A 9,928-nucleotide genomic window follows, 5' to 3' on the forward strand; every position below is an offset into this window, starting at 1 on the left:
AACCTGAACTCAAATTAAATTCCAACCTGATCCCAACCAGAGCCCAACCTGAACCCAACATGAGCCCAACTTGAACCCAACCTGAGTCCAACCTTAGCTTGGACAAAATCCTAACCTGAAACCAACCTGAGCTCAGCCTCGGTCAAACCTGACTTGAACAGCAACCTGAACCCAACCTGAACCTGAAGTCACGTGTATCTCCACAGTTCATGTATGTGCATTATTAGTATTGCATGGAGCTCCTCCTCAAGCTGAGTTGGTTAAACACAATGCTATGATTTGGCACAAATTCAGGCCCCAAAGCAGTTAAATGTAGCATAATCCAGGCAGCTATTTTTGTCTCACGTCAGTTTTACCAACTGTTTGAAGTCCGACGGCATGCGCCGAGTGCCGTGGAGAGCCTCTCCTCTCGATGTGCGAGAACACACTGTTAGAACAGCGAAGCGAGGCGCCGCCGCAACTCTCGGACAGCATTCGCGCACCTCTGATGACCACCAGTAAATGGACCCACCTGTCCTGACCTCACCTGCCGTTCCAGATATATATTTACAGGAGGATGTTTGAAATGAAGCAAAGTTGAGTTTGTACGACACCGCATACAGTTATGCAACATTACACGTAAGTATTACCTGAGATTACGATGTTAAACTGGAGCTGGTAAATGTGGCTCATGTTGCAGTTTTCAGTGCCTTCTTCTATATATTTTCAAGTTACTGTGATGTGTGTTTGAAACGAAAAGCTTACGTTTCAAATTTGAATGAACTATGCAATTTTAATGAAGGTGGAATTGCTGCAAAATCATGATACCATTGGAACACTTTCATATATACCGTATGAAGATGAATAGGAATATTATATGACCATATATTATACACTATATAATACTGTAGGGATAGTAATAAGAAAATATGATTTTACAAAAGCATACAGTGGAAAAGCTGTAATATAAATAACATTTTATGATGTGAATTATGTATATTTTCCTGTCACTGATCAGAATTTTGGTTGATGCAGAATTGTGTTTGAATCTCAGTGATAGAGTGTGTGTGTGTGTGTGGTGTGTCTGTTATACTGTTTATAACATCAGAACACTCTCAATTCAGTGGCATCTGAGGGCTTTATGAACACCTAGATGCTTTGAGAAACAACATTTGATGGTTTTACCTTTGAATTTTGAATATACGGTTTTAAAACCCCTGATACGTTGAGATGCTGTCTTTATAAATAAATAATAAATAAAGAAAAAAATTAATTACTTTACTGGTTTATTAATTCATTCATGTAGTTATGCTTTGATTTACTTGCTAGCTTGTGTGCCTATTAATAAAAAAAAACAAATCAATTGACAAATCAAAGACCGTTGGCTTGCTGCTAAACCCTCTTATGGCTCAGATTCAGTTTATTTTTTGATTCTTAGACCTCATTTTCTGGAATATTCCGTTACAGTGCAGATCCTTGGTTTTAGAAATGATAGAAATCCATGCGTGTCCTTAGGAAGCCGATAAGCCCGCAAATTCCTCTTCATACAACCACAATTTTGCGCGCAGCTCTTCAGTGTGAATGCAGTGTCTGGACGCGCCGAACCATGGACAACACGTTTCACCTTGGACAGTTCCAAAAGCTCTGTGCATTGTGCTGTGAAGCTCTGCGAGGTTCTCGATTCGAAGTGATCAGACGCCCAGCGATTGAAGCCTGGATCTCTGCATATGTGGACCTTCAAAGGAGGCCACTGGGGAAGCGAAACACACCCAGCGATTAGAATCAGCAGATCTTTGATGGAACAAATGGTTCACGTGGTTTTAATGGTTCACGAGGCTTCAGCGTCCCGTCACTAATGTGCGGCGGTGGGTTAGGAGGAGCCCCATTTACTTCAAAACGGAGCTGAACGGTTCACTTAGTTTTTCACTCCCCTTGTTTAATTCACACATCACTTCGTTTCAGATTTTTATAAACCCTGCTGAATACGCAAGAAAAGCGTGAGGAACGATATCGCGGTAAAATGATGGATGATACACCATTGTTTCTGGGGTACACAGGCTTTCAGCTCTGAGTTTACTTGGTGTTCAGCTCACTTTTATCAGCAAAATCATGGGAAATCAGACTGGACTTTGGAGATGAGACTTTATAACACAGCTTCCCAGCCGCACCCAGTAATAGACAGCAGGGGGCGTAGTTGTTAGAGCTGACATTTCCCACTGCAATGACCCAGGTTTGAATTCCATCTCCTGGTGTACCAGCTGTATAAAAGGGTAAATCACTGTAAGAAGCTGAGCTTTGAGAGTTGCTTTGGAGAAAAACGTCAGATAAATAATGTATTATGGTGATGGGAACCTAAGCAGAAAAACAGGGAATTAGTCCAGAAATGTATTAATAATAGACTCACTCACGTAGAATGAAACGGTTGGATTTTTATAGTATGTTATGATACATAATTATGAACCTGGGTATGATAGTGTGACTGTGGGTGGCTGTAGGGTGACAGTTGCTGAAATCGCAGAATCTTTGGCTAAATGAACAATTGAGATTATTACTTTGCTCATTATTATTCCATTGGCATCAGTTTTACCTGAACTGTGATCTACTTTTGAACGTCTCCCTTTAGGAGTTTTTCCACTATTGTTCTCAAAACAGTTTCCTTTCTCTAGCAGTGATGGGACATTTTAACTGGTCTTGGCGGCGCTATCATGGTAAGACAATGATATATGGCAAACAGTCTATACATTTCAGTTTACAGGCAACACTGACGTGTGGAGGTTTTTGAAACAGAGTACGAACAGTGATGGAAGATGCAGTACACTAGTTTGTTTAATGATATATTATTTATATATTTCATAATTTATATTGTTTAATGATATGGGGGCATGGTGGCACAGCAAGTAGTGCTGCTGTCTTACAGCGCCTGGGTGGTGTGAGGAAACATGGATTTGATCCCTGCTCAGTCTGAGTGGAGTGTGCATGTTCTCCTCATGTCTGTGTGGGTTTCCTCTGGGTGCTCTGGTTTCCTCCCACAGTCCAAAGACATGTTGCTTAGGTTCCCCCACAGTGTGTGAGTGACACAGAGAGAGTGTTTCGCTGATGTATGGATGATTGACCCAGTGTAAGTAGTGTATCTAGCAGTGTAAGTCACCACGGTGAATCAGGTGTGTGGGCTGATAACGCTACATAGTATCCATTATAAGTCACTTTGGAGAAAAGCATCTGCTAAGTGAATAAATGTAAATATGTGACATTAAAAAAAATGTCTCATGAACAGCATTGGGTCACATCAACATGATAGAATCAGTACCACCACTTGTTGAAATGGTGTATAATGCAGAGGTTGTACCCATGATATGATTTTTGTTCAGGGTTTGATTGTGCCCATTAAATGAACCTGAATGGTGGTTACCAGATGATTCCTAATGACATAAAGAACATTGAATGAAGACATATTTCTGTTTCTATACTTATTCTAGATGATCTCAGCAAGAAACCCACAAGAGATGTCTCTGCTGAAGGCCGGAGGAGCTGTACTTTACATCCTTCTCATCAGCAGGTAGGAGAGCATCTCATAACGCGTAGAAGAAGGATTTCTTGCGAGGTGTGTTTGTGAAAATTTAAATGCGATCGAATGTGAAAGTGTGTCGAACCGTGTGTGTCTGTGCGCATATGGGTCAGCGCTGAGATTCTACACTCCAGTGGAGTGGATGTGGGTCAGTGTTGAGAAGAACATATTGGTTGGGAAGAGTCAGGCAGGCCTGATGTGAAGGAATTCACAACCACGGATATCAAGCCGCAGCCTTAGCATCTCACCTCATAATAGCTCCTTTGAGTCATTTTTTTTGTCTATAAATAAAGTGCGAATAAAAAAGGAAGAATACATCTCACCCATGATGGTTATATAAGGCAAGTGACAGGAGCTCTGCAAAGTCACATGTTTTGCACACAGCAGCGATTGTATTAAAACGTGAGCTGATTTCCACCGACTCCGTGTCGTTATCCTTCCTCGGCCGTTGCTGCGATTCGCTTTGCCGCGCGTGGGGGCAGTTCCTCCTGGGGGGTTGTTTGAGGAGACACTGGGGTGGTCTGTCACACGCACACTTCCCATCTGTGAACGCTGCACTCTGGGACTCGCATGAATAAATGAGGGGTAACACTGCAAGACTGAATTAGCTCAACTCCCACATGCCCACAATGCATCAGAGCTCAAGAAAAAAAAAAAAAAAAAAAAAATTTTGGCATCATTTTGACAACATTAACTGGGGCTCCTGTTAGTATCATTTCGTTTAGCTGACACTTTTCTTCGAAGCCACTTACAATGTTAAGGTTTCAATTAGTTACTGATTTATACAGCTGGGTAATATAAGTGGAATAATTTTGACATAGGTACCTTACACAAGAGTACTACAGCAGGAGGTGGGGGAATCAAACCCGGGACCTTTGGGTCTAAAGGTAACAACACTAACCACTACACTACCCTCTATTCGTTTTCTCATACCCTTTGTCTTAAAACACATGTTTTCTAACGCATTTCATCTCATTTTGCTGTTTCACACTTATTTTCCAAAATATTTTATTTCAAAGCGCTCTTTGTCTCACAGTTTTGTTTTAGTGTCAGTTTGTCTCATTTTTGTTTTGCAGCATCAGTTTCAGTGTCATTCGTCTCAAAGTGTTGTTTCTTCGACGGTCTGTTTTCCCGATATTTGTTTCACAGCGCCGTTTGTTTGGCTATTACGTTTGTCTTTGTATTTGGTCCCAAAGAGTTTTGTTTGGCTGCTTTACATTTACAGTTTACATTTACATTTATCCGCTTAGCGACGCTTTACTTTACATTTCTCTCAAAGCGCTTTGGCGCTGTTTAACAGTTTTATTTGTTTTTCGTGTGTATTTTTCTTTCTCAAATTCGACATTTCCTTGTTTTATAATATATTTATCACGCAGTGCTATCTGTTTGACAGTTTTTTTTTTTTTTTTTTATGGTGTCATTTGTCCCAAGCTGTTTGACAGACAAAAGTACGATTCGGCAGATTTTTTTTTGTTTGCCTGTGTGTTTCTCAAAGGGATGTTTGACAGTTTATTTTCCAGCGTATTTAGTGTCGATGCAGTATTTGTGACAGTTCTGTTCGATTTCCGCTGTCGTTTGTCTCCAAGTACTCGACAGAAAAAAAAGTGCTGCTTATTGGTCAATTTCGTCTGTTTTCCGTAGTTTTCTGGTCTCAGAGTGTGGTTTGTTTGATAGTGTCCTGTCCCTCCCCCTCCAGGATGATGGAGGACTCCGTTTGCTCTGCTGAGGTGAAGGAGGGAGAAGTTCTTCCCCCCACCATACAGAAGCTGATGAAGGGTTACAACAAGTACTTGAGACCTTTCTTCGAGAGTATGTAGACGAACCGCCTATTCTTATTTACAAAATAACATTGAAGTCATCACTACGACTTTTTCCATGTATCCATCAGTCTTATTTCCGAGTTTCCATGACTCCAACATCTCCGGATTTTGTTTCCTCCTCAGATGGTCCAGTCACTGTGGGGATGAGCTTGGACATCGCGAGCATTGACACCATCTCAGAAATTAACATGGTGAGTATGCATCGCTTGTGTGTGTGTGTGTGTGTGTGTGTGTGTGTAAAGTTAACCATTATTGCTGCTTCCTGTGTTTCTAGGACTACACTGCCACTATATTCCTAAGGCAGCGCTGGACAGATGAGCGCCTGTGTTTCAATGGGAATAAGAGTTTAAGTTTAGATGGTCGACTGGTGGAGCTGCTTTGGGTGCCTGATACCTTCATAGTGGACTCCAAGAGATCTTTTCTTCATGACATCACAGTGGAGAACCGCCTCATTCGCATATTCCCCAACGGAACGGTCCTCTACGCGCTCAGGTATTCATGCTGGGTGTTTCAACGATCATCTTTGAGTCGATGTGCTGGACAGCAAGCAATGAACCTTGGGTGTGTGTGATGGACAGTCCTACTGGTGTGTGTGTGTGCTCTCTGGATGTGTTGATTAACCACATGGAGCCAACGTTCAGCCATTGCTGAGCTCCACACCCTGCTGTACGGTTCTCACCAGACTTTCCTTTCCTCCGCGTCCAGGATCACCACAACTGTGGCCTGCAACATGGACCTCACCAAGTACCCTATGGACAAGCAGACCTGCACCTTGCAGCTGGAGAGCTGTAAGTTTGACAACCCCTGCAGTGTGTTTATCTGTGTGAGCATGAACTTGTGTGTATTAGTGTGACCTTAAAGATGTCGCCATCAAATTTATAAGGAGCTGTGTTCGCTTTAATTCTGTAATAATCCAGAAGTGACATTGTACTGTTATGGTCCATATCTGGAAGGTCCTTCTGTAAAAAGTGTATAGGAGACCTGAGTGAATTTTCTTCTGCTAGAAAATTTTACGTTTGATTTTTCAAATTCAGGAAAAGTGCTTTGATCAAGTTTTATAGTTGAAATGGCAATTCAAACTCTGCACCTTCAGCCACAAGGCAATGGCTTCTTCCAACAGCAACAACGGCTGCCCCATGGATGAACATGTACTGTATATACGAACCCTTCTTTCTTAAGTCCTTTAGGTGTATATGAATAATTAACGGAAATCAACAAAAGTTTAATTTTTTGGCAGGGTCCCCTTAGCACCGTCTGCGTTGACATTTCTTGACTCGATGACTGAAGACACGTCTAACAGAGACAGTGTGTTTGCTGTCTTCATGTCCAGGGGGCTACAATGTGAACGACGTGATGTTTCACTGGACTCGGGGTAATGAGTCGGTCAGCGGTCTGGACACACTTCAGCTTGCCCAGTACACCCTGGAAGACTACTACACATCTGAGTCCGAAGCTGTTTATGAAACAGGTAAGAAAGGAAGGAGCCCAACCAGCTCAGAGGGCAGGACTGACATACACACACGCGCACACAGATAGTGGAAAGAACAAGGTAACTCTACCTTTCTAAAAGCTTATCTGAGATTCTGGAGAAAAATTTCTGTGGGTTAGGGGTTGGTTACCAGAGCCCCACCTGAGTCTTTTGCTTACAGGTAACTATCCCAAACTAATCTTCCACTTCAAGCTGAAGAGAAGCATCCTCTACTTCATTTTGGAGACATATGTCCCCTCCAGTGCTCTGGTGGTGCTTTCCTGGGTGTCCTTTTGGATCAGCTTGTCTTCAGTTCCTGCTCGTATCTGCATAGGTACCCTCACACCTGGGCTCAGCGGTGTCATGTCTTTGTCTGCATGTGCTGTATAAATGAGCTTCCCACCTACAATGCATACAAAAACTATTCACCCCCAAAACCTTTTCATATTATACTGTTTTACGGCACTGGATCACAAGGGATTTCATCAGGCTTTTTGACACTAACATGAAAAATACTTTTTTTATGCAAAAGTCAAAGCACATTTCTGCAAATCAGTTTTGAACTAATTAGAAATAGAATACATGACATAACAGGGCATAAGTATTCACCCCCCGTACAATGATGGATGTCAATCAGCTGAGGTGCAGCATTGTTTTCTTAAGTCACTTAGTAAGCTGAATGGACATTATCTGGGTGCAATTAAGGTGATTTATGTGATTTTAGGATAAACACAGCTGTGTTTTGAAGAGTCCACAGGTGGCTAGTCGCTTTTCTAACAAATACTACACCATGCAAATCAGCAACAAGGTTCTTGAAAAGTAAATAATATATATCTATTATAATATATCATAGTATACTACAGTATATATCTTATTCTCGTATGAATTTCCATTTTGAAAAAAAAAATTGCTTTTCGGTTTGTTAAAGTAAAAATTTGTGTTTTGTATGTAATATTCCTAAATGTATTGTTTTTACAACAAAAAAATCCCTCATTTATAAGTTCAAATTTAATTTTCCCTTCCTCATAATCTGTATGTATCTAGATCTAAAAAAAATATATATTTTTGTCATATGTATGTGTACCTTTATTCATTTAGAGAAAGACATCGATGGGGTGTCAGATTAATTCTAGCCTAGTGGTGCCAAAAATCCAAGCCCCGGCCCTGGGCCTATGTCACCTCTGAAAGAGTCACGACCCTCAATAGCTGAAATGGGAGAGAGAATTATGTTTTCGCTTTGACATTTAACTAATATTTTCGTTGATTAATGTCAAAAAAGACAAATTAACCCATTGTGATTCAATGCTGCAAATCAACAAAATGCGACAAAGTCTGAGGGGATTGAATACTTTTTATAGGTTCTCTGTGCCCAGCAACACACTTCTTAAGCAGTAGGTCCCCACCTCACCTTTACCTCTTATATCTACCGTGTAACACAGTGATGTCGACATGTCGCTGCTACAGGAGTGACCACAGTTCTGACCATGACGACGCTAATGATGGGCGCTCGCACCTCCCTCCCTAATGCCAACTGCTTCATCAAGGCCATCGACGTCTACTTGGGCATCTGCTTCAGTTTCATCTTCGGGGCTCTGATTGAGTACGCAGTGGCGCACTTCTGCACACTGCACCAGCCTCATTCCTCCAGTGCGCTCACGGTGAGGGCGCTTCATCTTCCATGTCTTTTCACAGCAGTCACTTCGCCAGCTGATCTTAGGCCAACTGAACCTATTGACCCAACGTGCCTGGGTCAACCACCTGCCATATAGGGGTGCCACCTCCCGCTTTAGAAAGTGAAGAACAGAAAATTTACAGAAGCGGGGGACATACCAAGAAAGGAGCTTTTCCAAATTAAAACTGATCAAACCTTATCTAAGCTCCAACACAGGCCAAGACAGACTCAACAGCTTCATAATAACATCCTTAGAATGTGTTGAAGCAACAAACTTAAACGGACAAAACTTTGAGTTTGCGGAACAGAAAAGAGGAAACTTTCTTTATAGTTTTGTTTAGAGATGTTTTATGTCAAAATATAAAAATCATAATATAGATGAAGGTACCTGGCTGTCCTGTGATGTGGCTTTCTGGTTTGTGATGCAGTTTGGTCAGGAGATGCGGGACTGGGAGGAGGAGATCAATGGCAACGTTGCTCCGATGGGAAGACGCTCCAGCGTGGTCAAACATAGGGAGCCTCTGACACCCAGCTGCACATCTCGAGACCAGAGAACAGCGCCCCCAGCGGACATCCCCAGAAAGACGCTGGACGACTGCGTGCGGTGTGTGTCCCTCCTCAAGAGGACGCTCCGCTTTCTGAACTGCTGTCATGTGGAGAACCCCCATTACATAGACAACTACTCACGCATGACCTTCCCCCTGTCCTTCATCATGGTCAACCTGCTGTACTGGATCTACTACCTGTACTTCTAAAACCTTTTTTAAACACCACTGTGAGTGACGGGGGGTGTGAATGAACATTCACATTTACGTCTATTCGAAAGACCCACACTTTTCTTCAAAGATACTTAGTTTATTAAAACATAGGATAACAATCCACACCATGCATGTTAATTTATCGATTATGGGAATGAAAATAGCTTGTCTGAAGATTGGTCATGTTGTAAATATACACTGATTATGGATACACCAAATAAAACACCTCTGATGACTGCGGCGCTCGTTATCCAATTCCTTTCCATTTCTCATCCGTCACTGGAGAACAGACATTTTTCTAAAGGTGCTAAAGTCAACATGTGACACCTACCTCCCAGTGTCTACAACAGCTTTTGTTCTAATTTAAATTGTTTACATTTGATTTCTTGGCTTCTTTTGTCACAAATAATATCAAAATAGTCCTCTGACTTGCTATTAGGAATACCTGGGTTACCACACACCTGGATCATGTACACTCCTGTCACAGTTCACTGAACCTGACAACATTTTAAGGCCAGAAACGATTTTACGTGATTATACTAGACCAGCTGGATGCTATATGTGTGAATAACATGGTAAAACCTGGGTCAGTTAATTTTATACCCATCTATGTATCTAGTATATATTGATCTTGAGCTCAAGGTGTATTTAGTTTGTTTGTTCGTT

At 41.7% G+C, this 9,928-nt stretch overlaps 1 protein-coding gene across 1 annotated transcript; it reads left to right on the plus strand.

Moving 5' to 3' along the window:
• The first annotated feature begins 546 nt into the window (after positions 1 to 546).
• On the plus strand, positions 547 to 9,259 carry LOC108940431 (gamma-aminobutyric acid receptor subunit pi-like). Its single transcript, XM_018762591.1, has 10 exons — positions 547 to 618; positions 3,456 to 3,535; positions 5,241 to 5,353; positions 5,488 to 5,555; positions 5,639 to 5,856; positions 6,070 to 6,152; positions 6,695 to 6,832; positions 7,014 to 7,166; positions 8,297 to 8,490; positions 8,933 to 9,259. The coding sequence occupies exons 2-10, from the start codon at positions 3,456 to 3,458 to the stop codon at positions 9,257 to 9,259; spliced, it is 1,374 nt and encodes a 457-aa protein (XP_018618107.1). The 5' UTR covers positions 547 to 618.
• The last annotated feature ends 669 nt before the right edge of the window (positions 9,260 to 9,928 follow it).

This window comes from Scleropages formosus, chromosome 3 (genome assembly GCF_900964775.1).
Source record: "Scleropages formosus chromosome 3, fSclFor1.1, whole genome shotgun sequence".
NCBI lineage: Eukaryota > Metazoa > Chordata > Actinopteri > Osteoglossiformes > Osteoglossidae > Scleropages > Scleropages formosus.

Bases quoted from the DNA above. Each gene is read 5' to 3' on its own strand.
- LOC108940431 (XM_018762591.1), top strand. From the start codon at position 3,456: ATGATCTCAGCAAGAAACCCACAAGAGATGTCTCTGCTGAAGGCCGGA. The intron at 3,536-5,240 runs GTAGGAGAGCAT...CTCCCCCTCCAG, and splicing joins TACATCCTTCTCATCAGCAG to GATGATGGAGGACTCCGTTT. The intron at 6,833-7,013 runs GTAAGAAAGGAA...TTTTGCTTACAG, and splicing joins CGAAGCTGTTTATGAAACAG to GTAACTATCCCAAACTAATC.